This window comes from Octopus bimaculoides, chromosome 14 (genome assembly GCF_046866305.1).
Source record: "Octopus bimaculoides isolate indiv1 chromosome 14, ASM4686630v1, whole genome shotgun sequence".
In the NCBI taxonomy this organism is placed as follows: Eukaryota; Metazoa; Mollusca; class Cephalopoda; order Octopoda; family Octopodidae; genus Octopus; species Octopus bimaculoides.
The window spans coordinates 30,754,316-30,780,342 of NC_142941.1; the positions used below are offsets into that span (position 1 = coordinate 30,754,316).

Consider the following 26,027-nt stretch of genomic DNA (forward strand, 5'->3'; position numbering starts at 1 on the left):
ACTTTTTCCTCCTTAAAAATAACAGAGAAATGTATGCACACTTACTTGAAAACTAAAGTTAGGTTGATATCTTCTTAGTTATTTTGTCCTTCTTGTCGCTGTCATTGTCGTTGTTCTTTGCTTCTAAGTCAGCACTAACTGTGAAAACAAACCTATGAATAAACTATGACCTGTCTCTGTTTCCAGAAGTAATGCACTCTGGAATACATTATCTAATGTGTCCATTTTGAAAATTGTCTAGGTTGAAGGAGATTTAGCTGTTGTTTCAAGCATGTCAAGTGACTATGTAGATGCTTCCTTGTTGACTCATCTTTATTTAAGTAGTGTTAAAGAGATGAGAGTCAAATTGACCCCTAGGGAGAATGCTACTCTATCACCAACAAGTAATATTTCCCACAACAGATCTGGTACTACATTTTGCCATTTATTCTTAGGTCAAACCAGATTGAACAAGGCTATAACTATCATTTCATTTTTCCCATCTCTCCTAAAGTATCTAGGACTACATTATCCTTTCTTTAAGACAGGAAAGGGATTTGTCTGATATTTCTAGTACATCAAGTGTTCATGTAGTGTTTCTTTGTCGCAAAACAGTGAAATGCCTGCAGTAGGTTTAATGTTACAACTTATCTGCCAGTAATTACTATACATTATTCAATAACATTTATTTTGAATGTCATGCTTAATTAAGAAATTACTACTTCACACACATAGATATCGTCAACATCATCATCATCATCATCAACATTTAACATCCATTTTCCCTGCTGGCATGAGTTGGGCAGCTTGACAGGAACTGACAAGGCCAGGGGCTGCATCGGATTCCAGTCTGTTTTGGCTTAGTTTCTACAGATGGATGCCCTTCCTAACACCAACCACTTTACAGAGTATGCCGGGTGCTTTTTTACATGGCACCAGCACCCACACCAATGCTTTTTATGTGGCACCTTGGTTTTAGGATCTCAATTATGTTGTGGTAGGTGGATCTTCTCAAGTACAGCAATGCACCACATATCTCAGTCCTCTGTCATCTCCTTCATAAGGTCCAGCATTTGAGATTGGCCTTCAATACATAATAATATATATGTATGAATGTATATATATCTTAACTATTAGTGATAGAAGCAACCTTTGTAACAAATATTAATTAGCACATCCAACTTAACTTGAATGTTTTGTTAAGAATGTCATGAACTGTGGTAATTGTTTTGAGAGATGATCTTGTATAGACATTAGGTGCTAAAAAGCACGGATTATATCAGTTGATGAAATTTCATCAGCAGTAGCAGGTGGGACTGTTGTATCCCATGATTTCAGCATAAAATGCACACCATCAGCAATAGATCAAAACACCATCAAACCAATATAGTTTAACCCTGACTAAACAGTCGGTGATAACATGGAAAACTGGTGGGCTGTGTATAAATTAGCTGTTAGCAACAGAAGCAGCCTTTGTGACAAATATTAATTAGCACATCCAATTTAACTAGGATGTGTTGTTAAGAACCTCATAGACTGCAATAATTGTCCTGAAAACTCATATAGATGTTAGGTGCTAAAAAAACGCAGATTTTGTCACCTGATGAAATTTTGTCAGCAGTGGCCTATGGAACTGTTGTATATTGCTGTATTAACACATCCAAGTTAAATTGGAAGTTCTAATTAATATTTTTTACAAAGACTGCTTCCATTACTAATAGCTAATTTATACACTGTTGGTGTAGGTTCTGCTTGAAACTTATCTATGTATCTAAGATTTTTCTCTTCTATTTTTATTTTTTGAGGACTTCTATAAGTTTATTGTTTGTCTAGTAAGCTACAAAATTCATACATTTTCTCACTTTCCTGTAATTCAGACCACTTCATGGTCCCAACAGAAAATGGAAAAGGCATTGCTTTAGAGGATGGTGAGGGAGATGCACTGTTAGAACAGCCACTCTGACTCACAGAGCTTACACTTGTGGGTAGCCATCTCCACCCCAATAGCAGTGAGCAGGGATATGGTCTAGGGGCCAAAAATGCCAGAGGTCTCCAGTGCCTCAGACTCAAGCACAAACCTATCAGAGAGCGACCGATACTTTGACAGTTTGCTTTATACACTACTCACTAGCTTTTTGCAACACCACTGACTGTTTAGCCGGTTTTAAGCTTTATCAGTTTGACTGATCTTCAATCTGCCATCTGGTGCCTGGGTATCTGTTGCTGGCCATGTGAAAATTTACACTGAAATCATGTAATACGACAGACCCATCTGCTGGCACTGAAGAAATTCCAACGACCAATGTAATCCATGCATTTTAGCACTTATGTCTATACAAAATCATTTCTCAGGACAATTACTGCAGTCTGTGACATTCTTAACACACACACACACGTATGTATATATGGCATTGCTGTGTGGTAAGATGTTTGCTTCCCAATCACATGGTTGTGGGTTCAAGACTACTGTATGGTAATTTGGGCAAGTGTCTTCTGCTATAGCTACAGGCTGACCAAAGACTTGTTAGTGGATTTGGTAGACAGAAACCTGGATAAGTCCATCAAATATATATATAGGTGGGTCTTTGTGTTGCATCCCCCACCACGACTTGACACTCAGTGTTGGTTCGTTTATATCCTCATAATGTAGCAGTTCAACAAAAGTGATCGATAGATTGGTAGAATAAATACCAGGCTTAACAATTAATACTGGGGTCAATTCATTCAACTAAAGTCCTTCAAAGTGGTGCTCCAGCATGATTGCAGTCTAATGACATAAACAAGTATTAGATGAAAGAATATATATATATTATATATATATAATTTAAAATCCAGGAAAAGAAAAAAAATTAATTGCATATTTTTACAGATGTTTCATAATTCACAATCTGTTTCATACATCATCAACACTTATTTGTAGGTGCATAATCATTTCTCAGACAGAGTTTACAAAATTCGATCAGACAAGGGACTAGACTTCAATTTGCTTACGGTCTTGATAACTAAATGTAGTGCATCATTCAATCTACCGTTCAAATATTTTACCACCAAATGCTGCCGGTGTGCCAAGTAATGAAGTTAGTATCTGGTGGGAAATTTTACGCTTTAGAAGAGATGAAAAACCTCTGTATATTCCTATAACCGAAGGGGCTCAATCAGACGCACGGGCAAGAATATTACTGAGTGGGATATTACGTTCAAAAAGGTAGAACTTGAGAGTGTGAAAAATATGATGATATATGTTATAATACTATAACATAGAGAACTAAGAAGTGCCAGTTAGGAAAAACTTAGAAGATGACTCAACCGATAAAGATGTATAACAGTAAGATTTATTAGTGCATTAAACTGTATGTCTGTGTTTGAGTGTGAATGTGACATAATAAAACACAATATAATACAGGCCGTCATGTAAACAAGAGTGTGTGCAAGTAATACATGTATGTGAATGCAAGAGATATAGAGTATAGATAAGAGTCAGTAATAAGGACGTTAAAAGTAAGTCCAGACACCAGGATGTGAAATACCAGTTCTCAGTTAAAGTACACAGTAGTTGAAAGTCTGTATATAAGAGGTTTAGGCGTTGAGGCAGAGCTAAGTCACTTGTCGTGCAGTTGAGGCTTCTATGCCGGGCCGGATTCTTGATACAGATGGTTTCTCGCAGGGGTCGATTTCTGGCTGTTATTCCGTGGTGAACAATTCACACAAACAGGATTGAGAAGAGAAGCTGTGGTTGCTGTTTGGTTGCTTGTGTACTGGGAGAAGTCATGTTGACGTTGGCGACGTTGGGGACGAAGGTTGTAGTAAAGAGTTGAACGATGGTGTTGATGTCGTCGCTGGAAACTGGCTGGCTGTGTTACGTGTGGTCAACGACCAGATCTTAGCAGATCTGAAGCCGCGACAAACTGACGTGGGTTAAATTAGGCTATTTATAGGTACAATGAGGCTCCAGAAAGCATCAGAAAAACACTCTCTCACGTGACCTTATTAGATGGCCACGGCTGGTCGGTTTGCATCCTGGTGCGAAAGGACTGGTTACAATTGCCGCGGAAATAAAAGTCAGTCAGGTGACAGACAGCAAGGCGGGAAAGAGTTGTTACCTGCTACGTTCACATTTGTAAATAAATAACCGTGAGAGAGGTGGTTTCACTACAACTTTATGAATCAAGCGGCAATTTCTCTGTGAACAGCATTTCCTCATAGATGGTTCTGCCACGCTAGGCCACAGCACATCTAAAATTGTGTACAAGTAGAATAAGTTATACATAAGCATCCCTGGATATAGGTAAATGCAGAATTGATTTCTAAATATTCTTTGTCACCCACAAAATGTTCACATCGCCCACCATGTAAGTTCACATCGCCACCTGTAAGTTGAAATTGCCCACCGGTGGGCGATATCGCCCACTTTTGGAAGCTATGATATAGATATAGTTTAGCAATGGTCTGCTCTTGGGCAGGTTCTGTGAATGTGGACTTTTTCCAGCACTCTTTATACAACCTGGGAGGACAAATACACTCTCCTTCTGCCGTTAAGTAGATTACTGGGACTTCGGCTACCTTGACTATGCTTGGGATGAATTCTAAAGTGATTTCTTGTTGCCTTTTCTAGATGGGATTTGAACTCAGAATGCAGAGAGTCGGAAGATATACCGTAAAGCATCCCTACCAACATAGCAACGATTCTGGCACGCTCCCACCAACAGAGCAACATGAAATGAAGCGTTTTGTTCAACAACATGCCGCCTGATCCCAGAATCAAACCCATGATCTAGTGATCATGAGTACAACACCCTAACCACCATACTGGAATGCAGTCTCGCTGGGGCACCGTCCTGAACAGCTTAGTTGAACAAAGTGACCCCAGTACTTTTTTTTTAAAGTTTGATACTTATTCTATTCTCTTTTGTTGAGCTGCTATATGAAGGGGACGTAAACAAACGATCCCCTTCTAATTTCATTATATTATATCGAGCAGGAGTGGCTGTGTGGTAAAATTGGCTGGGACAAAGTACCCCGTTAATATTGAGGGCCGGCAACCAAGGTGCCATGAGTGCTTGGAAGCTGGCCACATAAAAAAAACTGCCCCCAGGGCCGTAATAAGGCCCTGGAGCAGGATAAAGTGCCCCCCCCCCCATTGGAAGAGGAGACGGAGAAAGTCGTGGAGGCAGGTGCCTCTTTAAGAAAAAGAAAAAGAAAGGTGAGCAACAATGGTTGCTCACCAGTTGAAACAGAGGTTGAGGGGGAGGTAAAGATCTCGGGTGTGCCGAAGGAGGCCCTAACCCACTCTAAAAAGAAAAGGAGAAAGAAGAGAGGTGGGAAACGGCCGGCGGACGTTTATATGCCGCCGACCGAACCAGTGACCCCTCCAGAGCAGCTTGAGGCTCCTGTCCATGAGGGGGAGGAGTTTGTCCTCCTTTATCACATGGAGGGGCCTGTAAGAGAATGGATAAATGACCATCGCGACCGAGAACTTACGTTCTCGAAGCACACACTCAGTTCATTGTGGCCTCCGCGGGTAGCTGCGGAGATAATACAACATTCATTGTTGTCAAGGGTCATGGAGACCCTTGACAAAAAACTGTTCGCATTCCTTTTTGCGGGTCCTGACTTGTCGCTGCAGAGTTGTCTGCGGGCGGCGAGTCAAATTGCTTGGGGACCCAAATGATTGGGGGTTTTTTTTTCATGAATATATAAAGTGAACAATGTTTTCGAGGGGTTATCAGTCGGTGGGCGCCGTTGCCCCTTCCATTTTTATTTTCAACCTTTTCTGTTATCACCCTCATCTCATTAATGTCCGTGTCCAGCCCGCAGCTACTTTACGTTTGTCTGTCCTTGTTTGTCCCCTCTTTGTAAGGTCTTAATGGCCAATATTTAATGAAATAAAGTAGTTTGCTTACCAACCACATGGTTCCGGGTTCAGTCCCACTGCGTGGCACCTTGGGCAACTGTCTTCTACTATAGCTTCAGGCCGACCAAAGCCTTGTGAGTGGATTTGGTAGGCGGAAACTAAAAGAAGCCCGTCGTATATATGTATGTATGTATATATATATATATATATATATATATATATATATATATATATATGTGTGTGTGTGTGTGTGTGTTTGTTTGTGTGTCTGTGTTTGTCCCCCTAGCATTGCTTGACAACCGATGGTGGTGCGTTTATGTCCCCGTTACTTAGCGGTTCGGCAAAAAGAGACCGATAGAATAAGTACTAGGCTTACAAAGAATAAGTCCCAGGGTCGATTTGCTCGACTAAAGGCGGTGCTCCAGCATGGCCACAGCCAAATGACTGAAACAAAAAAGCGATTTTAGATTAATACCCCCGCGCGCGCGCACACACACACACACAGAGGCACACATACATATGCGAACTGTTCTATAAATAAACAAATTAAATAAAAAGATGGTTTTCTGAAGAAATTTGGACAACAAACCATGAGTTGACTACACATGCTTAGTGTCTGGAGGGTCTTTCACTTCGTGACCAGCAGTTTGAATAATGAACCACGCTACCGTCAACAGATCAGCTGTTCTTGGACCCTGTACTCCCAATTTCCTCCACAAAATAGGGATAATAATAGCCCGTCGGAGAAATGAGCCCCACAAGGTGGAGTGGCTGCTGCAACAAGTACCACTGGACATTTTCCGCAGCAACACCATCGCAGTCATTACTGTGGGGTGCGGCTGAGCACACCGTTTGTTTTGGGATGTGTGGCCCATTGCTCCCACCCCTCCATCTTCTGCTGCTTTACCCTCCTTTTTTCTTTCTTTTCTTTTCTAATGTTTCAAACGCATGGATATAGATGTCGAATTTGTTCCAATAACTTTCGAGTGATAGATAGATAGAGAGAGAGAGAGAGAGAGAGAGAGAGAGAGAGAGAGAGAGAGAGAGAGAGAGACATAGACAGACAGACAGACAGATAGCTCCGGTCAGTCGTGGTATTAGCTGTCAGTAGCCAAAGAATCAACTCAAACCAGCAGTAACGTTCCTTATCAGATTTTTCTACTTTCACTTCTGACAGCTAATACCATGTAATCCACACTCTCTCGAAAACGTATTTCTGCAAAATGTTATCTAAAATTATGGGTAAAGAAAGAAATAGCAAAAAAATATTTGAAAATGGGGGTGGAAGTGAAATTTCCGAGAGTTCCACCCCACCGAACCCCGTTTTCCGAACCCAGAAAAGGGTTTTGTAGCATATTAGGAGGTCACCGGAATTCATTCAACGAAGAAAAAAAAATTCCCAATGATTCCGGGATGTGGGATGGGGGTCCCCTTCCCCTTTTCTGAATAAAAACAAGGGGTTTACAGCATATTAGAAGGGCAGGGTACTTGAATCCACGCAAAAAATCTCTCTTCTTTTTTTTTTTTCTTTTTTCTTAGTGAAAATCGGGTGGGTGAAAGGATCAAATAATAGCCAAACCTTTCGCTTTCGTGGTTGATCGGTGAAATATCAGGCAGGGGAGGGGAGATAACTCTGAAATATCATCGCATTTGCCAGAGGTTGTTAGATAAACCGACGAAGAAGCCTCAATGTGATCAGTCGATCTGCTAGAAATAGCAGCCAAATCCTCCTAAACCCATACACTTAACTACTTGGAAGACACGTCGGAGCGCACGGTCATGGGTTTCCTTCACAAAAGGTAAAAGTGGAATAATCACGGCCAGAATGCTTTTAATCAAAGGTTTTCTTGATCTGGGTGAACTTGATGTTAAACAAGAGCAACAACAACCATAACAGCAACAACAACCACAACAGCAACAATAACAATGATGGAGTGATCATAAATGGATCAACTTGATCAGAGTTATCTTAGAATTAACATCAACAAAACCTTGCAAATAAACCAACAGGAAAGCCCCAATTTGCTAGAAATAGCAACCAAATTTCCTTCTATCATTGTGTGCATGAGTGTATGTGTATGTGTTTGTGTGTGAGAGAGAGAGAGAGAGAGAGAGAGAGAGAGAGAGAGAAGTAGTTTATGTTGACAGGTAGCCTAAATTCCTATTGATAGACGAAGCTGTATGATGTCTCCATAAAGTTTACTATTGTGCCAAGCATTTCTGGTGCCAAGCATTTCTGGTGTCATGCATTTCTGGTGTCATGCATTTCTGGTGCCAAGCATTTCTGGATTTCGAATATGACCAGAACAGAATCATCACAACAGTCTTACCTAATGAAAGGAAATGAAAAGCATTTTTTTGGGGGGGGGTTTTTTGGGGTTTTTTTTTTTTTACAAATTCTTTTATTCTTTTACTTGTTTCAGTCATTTGACTGCGGCCATGCTGGAGCACCGCCTTTAGTCGAATCAAATCGACCCCAGGCCTTATTCTTTGTAAGCCTAGTACTTATTCTATCGGTCTCTTTTTGCCGAACCGCTAGTTTACGGGGACCTAAGCACACCAGCATCGGCTGTCAAGCGATGTTGGGGGGACAAACACAGATACACAACATATACACACATACATATATATATATACATATATACGACGGGCTTCTTTCAGTTTCCATCTACCAAATCCACTCACAAGGCTTTGGTCGGCCCGAGGCTATAGTAGAAGACACTTGCCCAAGGTGCCACGCAGTGGGACTGAACCCGGAACCATGTGGTTCGTAAGCAAGCTACTTACCACACAGCCACTCCTACAGCTGAATTATTCAAATTTTATCAGAAAAATAAATAAAAGTGGTTAGATATTCACCACGAACTTCTCCATTGATTAAAAATTTTAGTAATTCAAAAACTTTCCATTGTATGGTCATCCAGATTTCACAGACAGGGAGAGGAAAACTATTTGGGATATTTTGGTGTTTTATTAAAATTGATAATTTCAATAAAATTATCATGAAAGAACATCTCAGTAATAACATAAAAAATAGAATCCTGGAAGAATAAATGAATTATCTCTTCTAGTTTAGAATGATGAACATATTAAGCTGATGGCTTCCACTTTTAGTCAAAAATTGCCACATAGCATTAATGACACCAAATATTTTGGTTTCATGTTTAATTCTACTCCAGATTCAGCACTTTGAGAGCTAATCATAGAAACAGTTAACAGTTTGATATATTGATTTTAAAGAGAAAACAATACATATGTATGTATGCATGTACGTACGTACATATGTATGCATGTATGTATGCATATCATATTTAAAGCAGATATACTGTTGAAGGCCTGAAAGCTGCAGTATCTGTCTCAATTTCTTTTGCAGACATTTACTGTAATTTTCAAACTCTGCTTTAAATATGATATAAAAATTGCTATACATAGGCGTAGGAGTGGCTGTGTGGTAAGTAGCTTGCTCACCAACCACATGGTTCCGGGTTCAGTCCCACTGTGTGGCACTTTGGGTAAGTGTCTTCTACTATAGCCTCGGGCCGACCAAAGCCTTGTGAGTGGATTTGGTAGACGGAAACTGAAAGAAGCCCGTCGTATATATGTATATATATATATATATATATATATGTGTGTTTGTGTTTGTCCCCCCAACATCACTTGACAACCGATGCTGGTGTGTTTACGTCCCCGTAACTTAGCGGTTCGGCAAAAGAGACCGATAGAATAAGTAGTAGGCTTCCAAAGAATAAGTCCTGGGGTCGATTTGCTCGACTAAAGGCGGTGCTCCAGCATGGCCGCAGTCAAAAAGACTGAAACAAGTAAAAGAGTATACTGTTTGCCTCACTGATAGTGTGTGTGTGTGTGTGTGTGTGTGTGTGTGTGTGTGTGTGCATGCATATGTGTGTGTGTGTTCTTAGATTTACCATGTTAAAATGAAAAGATACTGCAAATATTGTGGAAGTAATTTGGAAAAAATCTGTAAATGACTAAATGTTAAAAATCTACCAGTCTATAGCACTACTGCAGTTATGGTTGGTTTATACAAGTGATATTCAACAGAAATGAATATGAAAGATGCACAGTTATTTTTGTAAAGTACTATAGCACTTCCCTCAATATGGTTGGAATGTGTGCTGTCGATTTGCTCAGTCTTTTCTGGCTCAATTCACTGTTGACAGAATCAGAAAATGTTTTAATCTTATCTGAAACTTAATACACAACATGCTTGGAGATTAAATTCAAACTGCTGATGCAAGAGGTGATGAAAGGCAAGTGCTACTTAAAATTTTAACTTCTAAATATTTTGGTTTTGTTTGGGTTTTGGAACAAAATTCATATTCAAATTGACCAGGTTCAGAAACATGAACTTTCATAATGTTGAATGCAATTTAAAAACGTTTGAATATTATTTTTTCAGCAGTCAAGAATCATTGACCAGCAAATCACTTGAAGTTGGGTTGAAACTATATGATAAATAGTATATTCAAGTGGAAAGATGCTCCCAGAAAGAAACAAATGCCAAGTGAAAAAAGGAAAAAAAAAAACTCCAAGGATTTATGCAACAGAAGAAATGGGAATAATGAAATGAAAGAGACTTGGATTCAAAAATTGGATTTCTTTAAAATGCTAGAAGGGTATCGTTTGACTCAAATGAAAGCAACGGCATTGACAATACAAATATCTCAGAAAAAAGTTACATGAATCTCAGAGAGTTTTATATCTTTAATGAAGATGGATTTATGCTCAACAAAGAAATCTTTGATAGTTCTAAAGAAAAGTCATTGAGATTTCATATTTCTAAAACTGGGGAACTTTTCATGTTTGTTGTTTAATATTAGATGAAAATACTTCCCAAAATTTTAAAGTTACTACTCATATAGCATTTGACAGCCATTAGAGATCTTTGAAAAACCCGAAATAGATCTTATGGTATTTTCATGCCAGTCTTAAGGCTTATGGCAACCTGGGTAAGCTGAATTTTGGTCTCATAACATGTATAACTTAAGAAATTTTTGACCACAAGTAAAAATTGTGAATGTAGAAATAAAGTGTCTATCATGCATGCAGGTACCTGCCAATTGTATGAAAAGGCTTTGAGTTCAGGTCAATCGCATACTATTGAGGGCAACATTTCTACTGTAGTGTGTGTGCTGGCCTCAAGCAACACAGTGCTTGAACCCACACCAGGTGTTCTGGCTGCTCTCCATTTCAAGCATCCAGACCCTCTGGTAGATATTAAGGATTTCTAAATCCTTGACTATGACACAGTTTTGGCCACATCCAATGATAATCTAGCTACTGCATTGAGATCCTTCCCTGAGAGCAGTAGTGGTGGAGTAGATAGTTTGTGACCCATCCACCTCAGAGGTTTAATCTCACCACACACTGCTGAGATAGTGCTTGCACTAATCCATCACTACTCTAACAGACAGTCTTCTTTGAGCAGACCACCCCCACCATGCCCAAGATCTTCTGTTCTCAGCCAAGCTGACTGCACTGAAGAAGTACAAAGGCATCCATCTGATAGTCATGGACAATGTCTTTTGATGACTTGTGGCCAGGATAGCATATAGATCAGTCAGGGATGACTTGAGTGAAATACTATGCCCTGTCCAGCTGGGGGTGGGAGTTATGTGGATGTGAGGTTGCTGCCCATGTAGCCAGAGATTACATAAGCGTATGCTTCCCTCCTGCTGAAGCTGAATATAAAAAATGCCTTCAGCAGCATTAGGTGAGATCACATTATGGAGATGTGTATAAGACATACTCCCTCAGTACACTCACTTGCATACCTCTCCTAGGGATCACCCAGAACACTCATGGCTGCTGACAACAGAAGTGCTTCTTCCACAGGTGTCCAGCAGGTTAACCCTCTTCGTTCATTCCTTTTTGCATTGGCTGTATGTTACCCAATCAGTCCACTTGCCCTTCAGTGTCTGACACCTGGATAATGCAACACTGGGTGACTCAGCGGAGTCTGTAGTTGGGGACCTTCAGCAGGTTATCCCAGCCCTAAAGCTTCTTGGGCTTGAGATCAACCCATCCAATTTGAAAGTGGTAAACATAAGCTGTGGTGAAGCTGAATTCCAAATAAGTTAAGGACATGTCAGATAATGTAGACCTACATAGCCTTGAAAGACAGAATATGTATGACTGGTGTGCCTTTGTGTGTGTTGGGCACTTGGGTTGACTGGGAATTTCATAACAATCTGATTTTTAGAATAATCAATAAATGAACACAAATGATCAGTGATCATATCCTTTATTAACTTGAACACAACTGCCAACCACCACGAAAAAACCTGCAAGAAATAGCAGCCAAATCTCACACAAGTCGCACACTACCATCTTTCATGTATTTTGTGTTTTTTAATAAAAGACACACTCGATATTGTAGTCCCATATATATATTAGAATACTATATATATATATATATATATATATATATATATATATATATATATATACTTTATTAATAAAGCTGCAAAGACATCACAAAAACTGTTACTCAGAGTAACTGATACTCTGAGTAACAGTTTTTGTGATGTCTTCGCAGCTTTATTAATAAAGCATATTACTCTACCTCTGGTATTCGAGTACTATTTTTTCCACCTTGTTTCACATTTATGTGCTTACTCTGGTGTATATATATATATATATATATATATATATATGAAACAAAAGATAGGATAGTCGAGATTGGAACTGCACATTCAAATGACCTGGGACTAAATAACTGTTTCTAAAATAGGCACAAGGCCAGAAATTAGGCAGGAGAGAGTGAGTGGATAAAATCGACCCAATACTTGATTGGCAATTTACTTTATCGACTCCAAGAGGACTTCAGGCAATGTTGACCTCAAGAGATTTGAACTTAGAATGTAAAGAGTTGGAAGAAATACAAGGCAATTTGTCTGACTACCGATTTTGCCAATCCACTGCCTTTTTAGAGCTACGACAATAACAATAAAATGTTATTCATTGAAACAGTGGCACCACCACAACACCGACTAATGCCAACATGTCTATCACCACCATCACCACCACCACCACCGACTAAAACAAGCGCTGCTACCACCACCACCACCACCACTACCACTATCATCATCATCATCACTATACAACTACAGCAATAACAGCAAAAATGTCATTCATCGAAACGACAAGTGCCACCGCATTTATCAACACCGAACTAATACCACAACTGCCATCGCTAACACCATCACCACCATCATCCATCATCATTATTACACGACCACAATGATAACAAAAATGTCATCGTTCAATGAAACGGCAACATGCCACCGCCACCCCGTCTTAACACCACAACGATCATTGCCATCGCTATTTGCACCACAACCACCACCATCAATACTACCATCTTATAATCCACCCCGTCGGGTAGTGAAGAGATGACCCACAACGTTGATTGCCAAATGTTTGAAAAGTACGAATGGGATGGATTACGTCCCCCTTTTTTCCTTAGTTGCTCTACTCTCTCCTTCTATCGAGTGTTCCTTCAACTACCATATACCTGTGTATGTGTGTATGTCTGTGATTATGCATGTATGTATGTGTGCATGTGTCAGTGCGCGCTCGCGTATATGCGTGTGCGCGCGCTCCTTTGCCAATGGAATATATAGTTGCCTTGTTCGCCTAGCTCCCTGGACGTATTGTAGCAGATCCGAAGGGCGGATACCATAACTGTCTTTATCTCAGCCTCCAGTTTCCTCTTGTTCTTCTTTTTATTCTTCCTGTTTCCTTTTTTTCTTCTTATTTCTTTTCTTTCTTTTTTATACATCTTCCTTTAATTTAACTGAACCACCCGTTGTTAAAAGATACCCCGAATACTATCTCACACACACACAGCCAACCACCCCTGCTTCCTCGAGCACCAACGTCCCCACCATCATCAATTTCGTTGCTCCTTCCGCTGCCGTCGCCGCCTCTAAACAAACTCCTAACGAAAACGATTACAACAATCACGATCCCAACTGCCACCACCACAACAACAACAATAAGGAGATGCTGAATATGGAAGAATCATTTTTATTGTTGATAGCAAAGAATTACAACGGCATTTGATATGGAGCAAGGTTGGATTTTTATCTATCTATCTATCTATCTATCTATCTATCTGTCTGTCTGTCTGTCTGTCTATCTATATATCTATCTATCTTATCCCTACATTTTACATATACTGGATAATGTTCATAAGCACATACACAATGTGTGTGTGTGTGTGTGTGTGTGTGTGTGTGTACAAGTACATATCGCACCAATATATTTTTAACCGTGTTTAGAGACAGATACCTGCATTGTGTATGCATAAACGGGTTTCTCTTGACATCCCGATTCAGTCATTCTTGTCCATACAATGTATGTGCGTGTATGTATATGTATGTATGTGTTTATGGTGCCTAGCAGTGTTCCTAGTTTGTATATAGACCTATACGCAAGAAACGCACACACTCACACACGCACAAACACAGGTGCGTATCTCAATGCAGATGGATCTCGATCTGTCATGCTCTTCTCCTACCTCTCTCGCTCCTTTCTCTCTCTCTCTCTATATATATATATTCCCCTCTCTATTTAATCACATACACACATTAACACGTTTATGTACATGCAGATTTTGTTATTTTTGTTTACTTCAGTCCGACGTAATGCAAGGTATCGTTGTTATAGCTGTTTAGCCCCAGGACAACTCGTAACGAACAGACCCATCAGTATTATATGACTTGCACATCTTACAGTTAGGAATTAAATAAATGTCTTTTATTTTCTTTCAATTGTCCTTTATCTAAGACTATACCATCCAATGTAATAATATTCGCTACCGTTTTCGAGTCAGTAACGTGTGGTTTAAATTGAACTTCAATATTTCAAATAGTTCGTATAACCACGTAGGGGTTTCCTCGTTATACGTTTCTATGTATGTATGTATGCATGTATGTATGCATATATGCATGCATGTATGCATGGACTTATAAAAGCTTGGCTGAATGAATGAATAAAAGCTATTTAAAAAGTACGTACATAAGAGTGCGAGTCATATAGTAAAATGAATACTTCTATACTTCAGGGTAAGTACAGGGTATCTGACTTATGTCTTTGTATTTTGTCATTCATCCCACAGATAGGTTATATAAATATATTCACATACACACACATACGCACACGTGTATAAAACGCATGTGTGTGTGTGTGGATTCGAGTGTCATACAAGACGAACGGGTGGATGTATTGGAACTAAACTAGAATGTTACACCGAGAAGGTGGCTGTTACGAACAAATGCGGGTAGGTTGTTGGATGCTGGTGTCGCAATCATACGCACTAACCTAATCATATATTTACCCATATACATCCATGTGTGTAGGTGGGTGTGTACATATATATATATATATATAGATATATATATATATATATATACATACATACATATATACATACATACATACATACATACTTATTTACCCGTCTACACAAATATATATATATATGTATATAATTAAGACTGAAGTGGGGTGTGTATTTATATACATATATAAATAAATACATATGTATGTATGAAAGTTTCGATCTGCTTTTTATAAATTTATGTCGTTTAGCATTGTATATCCTGGTGTTTTCATTCATGCATATTTCATGCATACATACATGTGTGTAAATGTATGTGTGTGTATGTATGTATGTATGTATGTATATATATATATATATATATATATATATATATATATATATATATATATATATATATATATATATGCGCGCGCGCGTATGTACTATACATACAAATTATACATATTTACTAAACGAAAACGCAATAAATCCAAGGTAAAGAATAATCACACCAACTGTTCGCATACATGTATATTCCTTCACATGTCTTGTACGTGTGTATGCGTATGTTGTGTGTGTATTTGTGCATACAGCATAACACACATGGTTGTGTATAAATTGAACGCTGATAGAATGTGGTATCGTCCCTATTTTACTACTCAGAGTCCCAACGAACTGCAACTAATTATATACGCTGTTTTAATAATGGAAAGTTGGATGACTGAAGAATTCATCAAGCCATCACTTTTCCCCGCTTTCTACGTGTGTGTGTGTGTGTGTGTGTGTGTGCGTGTGTGTATCTATCTGCCTACATGTCTGTCTGTATATCTATCTAAATAATGTATGATAGATGAAAAGGGTGGGCGGACAAACGAATGGAAGTGTGAATGCATAGTTGGATTGCTAAGAAGAACGAGGTGGATAGATCGCTAGGTGGATGGATTGGCAGGGATATGTAGTTTTTCTTTTCCATTAAGGCGGGTGGATTGATGAAATCGTTAAACCATTGGACAAAAAAATCCTTGTAGCATTTATTTGCAGTCTTTTTCTGCATTTTTATCCCGCCGAGGTCAACTTTACCTTTCATCCTACGGGGTCGATAAAAATAAAGTATCATTACCATCGTTAATTTTATAATATTCTTATAAAGCATCCTAATATAAGAAATCATTTGTCATTTGAGCATGGTACTTTGTTATTGCATTGTAACCTATGCAGGTATTTAGGCCACATATTCTGGAACAAGTTTGTATTTTAAGATACCAGTACTTAACTTCGGAAAGATAAAAATATAATCAACCCTAGTGAAATTTGAGTTAACATAAAGAGATGTAACTAAATGTTTCACACAGACGAACTCAAACTGGAAGAGGAGACGGGTATAATAGATTATATCGGCTTCATTATTTGACTGGTACCTTGTTTTATCGACTCTGGGAGAATGTAATACAAAGTTGACCTCGAAAGGATTTGAACAGAGAACGTAAATGGCTGTATTTAAATACTACGAATTATTTTGTCCGATTCTACCAATCCTTTGCTATCATATAATAGTGAAGATCATTGCAAGAGAACTACGTGAACCAAAAACATCTCGATGTTCATGGGTTTATAGACAAGGAAATCCAGACCTCCTTGAACTATGGACTCGATTTGTAGTGTCGGCTACTATAAATAAATCTGACCAAATCTTTTCCCGTATTGTTCTTGGTTATCCGTCGTTGTTGTCTTCGGCTTCCTTACTTCCGAAGTTTGCTATATCGAAGTTTCAGTTGACTAGAAAGTCCAATTTTTGCATGAAACACGACCACACAAGTTGTACTTGGTTATCTATAAAAAAAACCAAGTTGACATTTTTTTTATGAAGTCACACTGGCACCTAATAAAACTGGAAATGATGGTGAATTTGAAAGTTTGGTAAAGAGACTATGAGGACATTGAGTGATCGATCATATTAGGATTTTGGAAGAGGGGAAAGGTTAAGAGGAGCCTCTACTCCACAGGGAAATTGCTACAAAAATTTCCTTGACTCTTACGCTAGCGTGTTAAAGACGATATCTTATTCTGTATAATGATGTAGTATTAGATATATGTTGCCTGAAAACGAATGGAACGCTTTTGATGATATATTAGCTCAATCCGGGTCAAATAAATAATAATGGATTTCTTACAAAATTTGTGGTGGAGAGGAGTAAATTGATATAGCTTTGGTATATATTTTAATGAATGAATGATAGGCACAATGTCACTCGGCTAAAAAGACAGACGCTCAACCCAATTTGCAAAGACACAAGACTAAACCTCGAACCATCTGGATAATTTTTCTATATGGTTGCTCAACCTGCTACAAATAGCAGTCAAATCTCCATCAAATTACATCCTGCTGTCTTTATTTGTTTATTTATTTCTTTCTCTCTCTCTCTCTCTCTCTCTCTATATATATATATATATATATATATATATATATATATATATATATATATATATATATATATATATATATATAGAGAGAGAGAGAGAGAGAGAGAGAGAGAGAGAGAGAGAGAGATGAAACGAACGGTACCTTGGATAATGTAGTTAGAACAACACTGGGAATAAAAGACGGGATGATCACAGCTGGAAAGCTTTTGATCTTAGGCCTTCTCAATTAGTTCTTAACTGAGACTAAAAAAACTCCACGAAGCAAAACTCCGTTGCTGGGAAACTCAGTTCCCCGGTGACCCAGCGGGTCAAGGGTAGTCTAGTTAATAACTCTCTCTCTAATGCTTGTAACTGTTGCTATAACAGTTATAAGCATTAGAGAGAGAGTTATTAACTAGACTACCCTTGACCCGTTGGGTCACCGGGGAACTGAGTTTCCCAGCAATGGAGTTTTGCTTCGTGGGGTTTTTTTTCTTTCTTTTCCAGGTTATTTCGCATGCTTTCAACGAATGTGACATCGAAATCACGTGTAAACGGCTCCTTTCCTCAGAAAAGGAAAGATTTGGCTGCTATTTCTTGCACGGCCTGTTACCACGTAACAGCTATTTCGAGTCCTTTATTGCAAATAGCTGTTATAAGGTAGCAGGGCGTGCTAGAAATAGCAGCCAAATCTTTGGAGGTGAGATACATTGAATGCACTCGAAAAAACCATTTCACACTGAGGTTACGAACTGTCTTTTACGAAATATTTACCGTCTTTTTAAAGTCATTTTCACTTTAGAACATTTTTTTAATATGCCAAAAAAAAAATTTGTAACGGTATCCTCTTAAAAATTTTTAAAAACATTGAAATATTGTCTGTTTAAAGAAAACTAAAATATAAATACTCACTGTACAAACAACTTACATTTTTGAAATCACATTCACTTAAAATATTTCTAAATGATTAAAATATTGTGTTTAACAAAAGCAAAAATAGAAACATTTACTGTAAAAAAAAAATTGTATTTTTTCGTTATCAACTCATTGTCTAATAGAATGATAAAAGTTTCTACCCTTTCAAGATGAAGATTGTTTTCGGAACATTTCCCCATTATGCACCGTTTTGGGTATTTGTACCCCGAAAATCTCTAGTATCTCGAAAATCACTTTACCGATTTACGCGAAGCTTGTTTCATTCTGTTCGTATTAACATTTCAGGGTAAACTTAATTCTTAGTATTTTCCCATTATGCCCCAGTTTGGCTGAGTAACATTGGAATCAATCAATATTCAAACTGACTTTTAATGCATTATAGATAGATTATTGATTAAATCTGATCAGTATTTCACAAGTGTTTATTTGATCAAGCAAATCACCACCTGCCAGGTGAGATTAACAGCTCAGAACGGAATTGGCTACTATAACTTAGATACTGGAGGACATTTAGTCCGGTACTCTACTGATTGCTTTCTGCAATATATATATTGTAGGAGCAAAGCAGGTATAGTCGAGTTAATTAACCCCCCCCCCCCACCTCATCCCATCCATTTACTGGTGCTTGTTTTATCGACCCAAGTGGGTTCTGAACTCAACATAAACGTGCGAACAAAATTAAAATAAAATTTTTAAGTTGCTTGTTTTGGAAAGTATAGATAAATTGAAGATATACTGGAAGATGAGGAAGGAAAATGGTTGCATAGCGAGTTTTTTTTTTTTTTTACCGATTATTTATATACTTCTTTAAATAACTAAAAGATAATGAGAATTTTTAGTCCAAAAAGTGATCGAATTAATAAGAATCGGGAAAATAAAACTAGTGAAGTATCTGTCGTTTATAGCCCAAGGTAATTTGTAGGACTGATCTATGATTAAAGGCATTCTAGCCACGGCCATCCCGTCTATTTTTCTTGAAGTCCATTGAGTATCTACATGGTCCAAATTGTCCAATTTTTAAGAAGGTAAGATGTGATTTGATGGATGTTTGGTTACTATTTCTTGCAACCGGGTTGACAGTGTAAAGGCCCTTTCACTGACTCAAGATATTTAGCTGCTATTTCTAGCTAGGTGCATGGCAACGTTGAAGCTTCTCTTGTTAGCTAAAAATAAGTGTGTGTAAAGAGAAAGGATTCCGACGTTGGCGGTACAGCACTTCTTCGAAGAAAAGACGTAATTTATTTTAAATCTGTTTTATCTTAAACTAACAGTTTATATCCTAAGACAAACTATCTCTAGCTGTTTAGGGATGACATAACTAGATGTGGTGTGCTTTAATAAGAATAGGGGAAAAAATATTGTATCAATTGTTGTTGTTGTTGGCCGTAGGTCAGCTCTGATTGAACAGGATTATTAAAATCATCCCAACATCGACGAAAAAGGCAAATTTCCTACAATTTAGGACAACATTGGGATCTTTTTCTAATTTTTTACACCTATCAGAATTGTTTCAAATTTTCTATATTGATGTAGTTTTGCATACCGATGACGAAAATTGCATTCAGTTTCTCTAGAAACTAAAAATAGTCTCCTTCCTTTCTTTCTATGACAGTGGGATGTGACTTGAGGAAATTAGGCTTGGGTCAACTTTGCCTTTCACCCTCTACCAGTCATTGTGATCGTTTTGACATTGTTTTGATATTCCTATGAAGAGAAGGCGACAAGCTGGCAGAGTCGTTATCACGCCGGGCAAAATGTTTAGCAGCATTTCGTCCGTCTTTACGTTCTGAATTCAAATTCCGCTGAGATCAACTTTGCCTTTCATCCTTTGGCGGGCGATGAAATAGGTACCATTGAGCACTGGGGTCGATGTAATCGACTTAACCCCTCTCCCGAAATTTCAGGCCTTGTGCTTATTGTAGAAAGGAATATTCCTATGAAACATCCTTATATAATAAATATGATTATAATAGAGGACTATGTCGAAGCTCCCTTGTTCTATAGTTCATGACAGCGTTAAATAACTTTACCGTGAAACGTCATGTACTAATATTTATCACCAAAGACTACATTAAAATTATGGGTGCCTAATGTGGCTGAACGAACAACACAACGTTCTTAAAATTTAGCCTTGATCTGACCACTTTTTCTCCATTTCAGTCTGTATATGGAATAGTAGAAGGACAGGCATGGATGTAATGTTAAGGATTTCCTTTTGCAACTGTTTGGTTTGGGTTTCGACCTTATTGTGTGGTACCTTCGGCAAGTATCATGCAACATAGGACCAAATCCTTTTGAACGAAATTTAGTAAACAAAAACCGCGTCGGCGTTTATTGGCTGAACTATGATTGGATAAAAGGCTATCCATCAGCACTTTTAACACCGCCACCTAACATTTGGGTACCTTTGGGTGAGGGTCCACTTTGTTGCTAGTATTCAGGCTAGGTCTTTGATCTGTCCATAACTTACTTCCCGCTGGTCTTGGAGATCTTTAAAAACATTAATAGTGCTGAAAAATATGCCTCCTTCCCCTAAAAGATAAAGCTTATGCTTAAGAAAGCTATTGTTGCTGATGGTAATGATGTTGATATTAATATTGTTTTATTCTTTTGCTTTTCTTTTCCTGTTTCTTGCAGGTGATCCAGTTTCAAGATAATATCAAACCCTTAAAGCCATCATGCAACCTGCTGCTACCGACTTAAAGGTTCCTGCGCCCGGCAGCACATTCACACATTCAAATGACTTCAAAAACAACAGTGGTGGTGAAAGTGATGATGATAGTATTGATGGCAATACTGATGGTGTTGGTAATGGCAGTGGTGGTGATGGTGGTGGCGGTGGTGGTGGTGGTGGTGACGGTGGTGGTGGTGGTGACGGTGGTGGTGGTGGTGGTGATGGTGGTAGTGGTGTTGTTGATGGTACTGGTGATAGTGTTACTGGTGGTAATGGCAGTGGTGGCGGTGATGGTGGTGGTGGTGGTGGTGGCGATGGTGGCGGTGGTGGTAGTGGTGATGGTAGTAGTGGCAATGGTAGTGGCAGTGGAGTTGGTGATGCTGCTGCTGCTACTGCTGGGCCATCTCCAACTCTCTCACCCCCTACAATTTCCAGCCCTCCTAATTTGCAACCTGGTGCACCTACTTCTCCACAGAACAGTCACTCTTCCTCATCATTATCACCTAGCAATAGAGACAGTAGCCCTAGCAGCAATCCCAAAGTCATGTACTCTATGCCATCAATGTATTCCTCAGTAGGAGCATCTATGCCAATGGGATTAAACAACAACCAACATCAGCTACTCAACAGCTTCTTCAACCAGGATTTCTACTCTGGCCAGTCTCAGTCAGGAGCCACATGTTCTTCCACTTCCTCTATGCTTGGTTTACCAACAAGCATGATCTATCCATCTGAACACTACACTAAATGTTATCGTCGGAGTTTCAATGAACGGAAGCCTTATAAATGTGAAGTTTGTCGGAAAGGTTTCTCACGAAGAGTAAACCTAAACAATCACGAAAAAGCCCCAACAGGGGAAAAGCACTTTTACTGTGAATATTGTAAAAAAGCATTTGCACAGAGGGCTCACTTAAAAACTCATGAATTAACCCATACTGGAATTAAACCTTACACCTGTTCATATTGTGGCAAGATGTTTGCACAGAGAGCCAACTTTGATAACCATCGGAGAATACACACAGGAGAAAAACCATATCACTGTAATTTCTGTGAGAAGTCTTTCTCACAGCAAACCAACCTAGACAACCATGAACGAACACACACAGGATTGAAACCTTACCGCTGTGAATTCTGCTCCAAATCTTTTTCTCAACGTACTAACTTAGATAACCACAAACGTATCCATACCGGTGATTTGTTTCGTTGCTCATTTTGTTCAAAACCTTTTACACAACAGATAAATCTACGTAACCATGAACGCATTCATACCGGCGAGCGACCATATGCATGTTCTTACTGCCCCAAAGCATTCTGCCAACAAACAGAACTTAAGAACCATGAACGCACACACACAGGAGAGAAACCATTTATCTGCTCTATTTGTATGAAAGCATTTAGTCAGCAAGGTAATCTGAAAATACATATGCGAATACACACAGGAGAAAAGCCATTTGTGTGTGATATCTGCTCCAAAGCATTTAGCCAGCGTACTAATCTGGACAATCATAGACGTATTCACACAGGAGATATGTTTAGATGTAGCTTCTGCTCAAAAGAGTTCAGCCAACGTGTTAACTTGCGTAATCATGAACGCATACACACAGGAGAGAAGCCATTTAATTGCTCTGTTTGTTCAAAGTCATTTAGCCAACAGGGAAATCTCAAGAACCACTTGAGGACGCACTCTGGTGAGAAACCTTACAGCTGTGAACTGTGTGGGAAATGTTTTGCTCAGCGGACCACATTAGATAATCATTTACGAAGTCATGCCCTTGCTGCAGCAAAGCAACAAGCTGCTAGAGCTGTTCCAAACAATTCACTTGTAACAAATACTACCAATCCTATCAACAACAACAACAGCAGTAGTAGTGGTGGTGTTGGGGTTGGGGTTGGGGTTGGTGTTGGTGTTGGTACCAATAATGCCAGTAATAACAACAACAGTAGTAATACCACCAACCACAGTCGTTCTAATGCAAACCATCCCCATAGCAACCATGGTCCTCCAGATAACCAAGCTTTTAACAAGTCCTTCAACTGTGATATCATTGTTCCAACACCTCCTATATCTAACCGGGGTCTGTCTGGGATGGGCGAAAACTCCAACTACAACCACAGCACAGGGGGAAATCATAATAAAAACAGCCTTAAGAGTTCCGACACCAACCAATCACAACCATTGAGCCATCCTCATCACCAATACTCCTCTCCCCACTTCCTCTCACACTCCACACACCCACTGCGTTCACATATAGACGATGACCGCAATCTGCGGGAGTCACAAACAGGGGGATTCCGGCTGCAGCCACCTGCTGTGTCCTCCTCGTGGCTAAACTCTGCCTACTTGCAGGAGATGCCTGCAAGCTGGGAAAGTAACTACTTGTGGTCAAGAGGTTTTCCTATTGCCCCAATATCATCCAGTGGATGGAATAATGTCACAGCTGGCCTCTCATGTGGGAGAAAACTGAACAGATCCAGAGATCTTTGCTGATCCATGTCATCCATTGTGAAGTGTCCATGTTAGAGATGGTGATGGTATCTAACAGATTTTTGTGGCATTTGTCAACCCTTGTCTTATTTTCATACACATGCATACACATCTACTTACAAATACATGCATGTATAAATATATATTCATTCATACTCACTCACATGCATGTATGTAAATATACATAGACACACATATCAGTACATACACACATCCACACATGTACAATCAATGCATACATACATTAGAACATATACTTATTGATTCATCCACACTGATCAGTACACTATATACACACGCATATGCACGCACGCACACATACACACACACACACACATATTCATTCACATGCTCCAATACACACATATTATATACATTTATTTTATGAGTGCATTTGTCTTGCAATATGTATACATACACACAAGTATGCACTTAGTGATGTTTTGAGCTGTCCATTCTTATTTGTTTAACATATATATATGTATGTGTGTGTGTGCGTGTATGTATGTATGTATGTATGTATGTACAGCACTCACACTCTTCAAGACCTTCACTCTTTCTCTCTCTCCTGCCACCTGGACCACCAGTAACTAACCCTTCCAATTAGATGTTCAGCCCTCCATTGTTGGTTGCAACATACCTGTATCATCACAGATCTGTGAAGTCCTTCTTTTAGGCAGTCTACCATGCTGTTGGGAGTTAGGAACTTGTAGCTCAATACCAGCACTACATAGTGCAATCTTCTAATTACCTGGGTAATACTGTATGTCATTTGAAGAACCTGTTTCATGGAATTATTTCGATGCCTGTCTTATAATGGTATCCCTATGACAGGCTGCAAACCCAGCATTTCAAAAACTTCATGTCTGCTTTTATCTTCATAAGTTTAGGTTCACATTTCTGAGGTGTAAGTTGCAATTGATAAAAAGTATATATGCATATATATATAAATGGGGGGGGGGGAGAGAAAGAGAGAGAGTTTGTATTTATCCATTTGTTTAACATCCATTTCTCCATACTAGCATGAGCTGGACAAATACATACAACTGAGGCATTTTTTCATCAGTAGATGCCATTCCTATCACTATTCTTTATCAGTTTTGAAGCAAGGGATTTTTTATTCCACACATCTTTGAAAGGAAAGAGCTAGCAAATGATTTGTTGACTGGGAGTGCCAAGAAAACACCATTTTTGGCTCAAAATTTTTCATGTGAAAGAAGGAATCCAAGCATTCACACTGACATAAACACACACATTTCAAACATGTGGGTATGTGTATGTGAATGTATGTATATGCATATAAATACATACATACATACATACATATATAACAATATAGCTACCATTTACCAATTTCACTCTTAGGGCATTGATTGGCCTGAGGCTACTGTAGAAGTTACTTGCCCTAATTTGGTATGCATTAAGATAGAAATCAAGAATACATAGTAACAAAGTGAACCCTCTATTCACTGATGAATGTTGTCTCTGATGAGTTCATCAGCAATGTAACAGCACTAGCCCTGTAAGAGTTTTGTTTTTAAATATATTATATATATAAACGTGTGTGTGTATATATATATATATATATATATATATATATTACTCACCCACCCCTCACACACACATATTCTCTCACACAAACACACATATGTTCATGTACACACAACTTACATCTCTGAAACCTGAATGTGTGTAGATATATTTAAATATTTCACTATTGTAAATAACATGATATTGGTCAGTTGCTGCTTCAGCACCAATTCTAATTACTCAACAACAAACATAGACCAATTCCTAACAAACTGTCACATTAGTTGGGGCCTGATCTCAGCTAATATTTAGAAGTGTTTAGATCATTCATAATTATGAAATAGATATTATGGGTAACTCTTAGACTGTGGATTCACAGATGAAATGATTTGCAGTATTTAGTTCCATTTCTTTACATTCTGTATTCAAATAACACCATCCTTCTGGGGCCAATATTATTAAAATACTAGCCTATTATTAGAGTCCAGTATTATTGACTTTACCCCTCCCCTGCAAATTTGAGGTCTTAGAAATCATAATCATTATTATCTTTCATTTTTTCCTTATTTCAGTCATTGAACTGTGACCATGCTGGGGCACTGCCTTGAAGAGTTTTAGCAAATTGATCCAAGTACTTAATGATTTTCCCCATAAGTCTGGTAGTTATTCTATCAGTCTCATTTTTGCTAAATAGCTAAGTTACAGGAACATAAATATATCAACAGCAGTTGTCAAGCAGTGTGTAAGATGAGAAACACAGACACACTGACATTTATATATATATATATATTTATATATATATATATATATATTTATATATATATAT

At 38.6% G+C, this 26,027-nt stretch overlaps 1 protein-coding gene across 1 annotated transcript; it reads left to right on the forward strand.

The window, feature by feature from the left end:
* Window positions 1–12,451: 12,451 nt before the first annotated feature.
* LOC128249383 (uncharacterized) lies at window positions 12,452–25,965 on the forward strand. Its single transcript, XM_089362630.1, has 2 exons — window positions 12,452–13,926; window positions 21,150–25,965. The coding sequence occupies exon 2, from the start codon at window positions 21,191–21,193 to the stop codon at window positions 23,672–23,674; it is 2,484 nt and encodes an 827-aa protein (XP_089218756.1). The 5' UTR covers window positions 12,452–13,926; window positions 21,150–21,190; the 3' UTR covers window positions 23,675–25,965.
* Window positions 25,966–26,027: the final 62 nt, after the last annotated feature.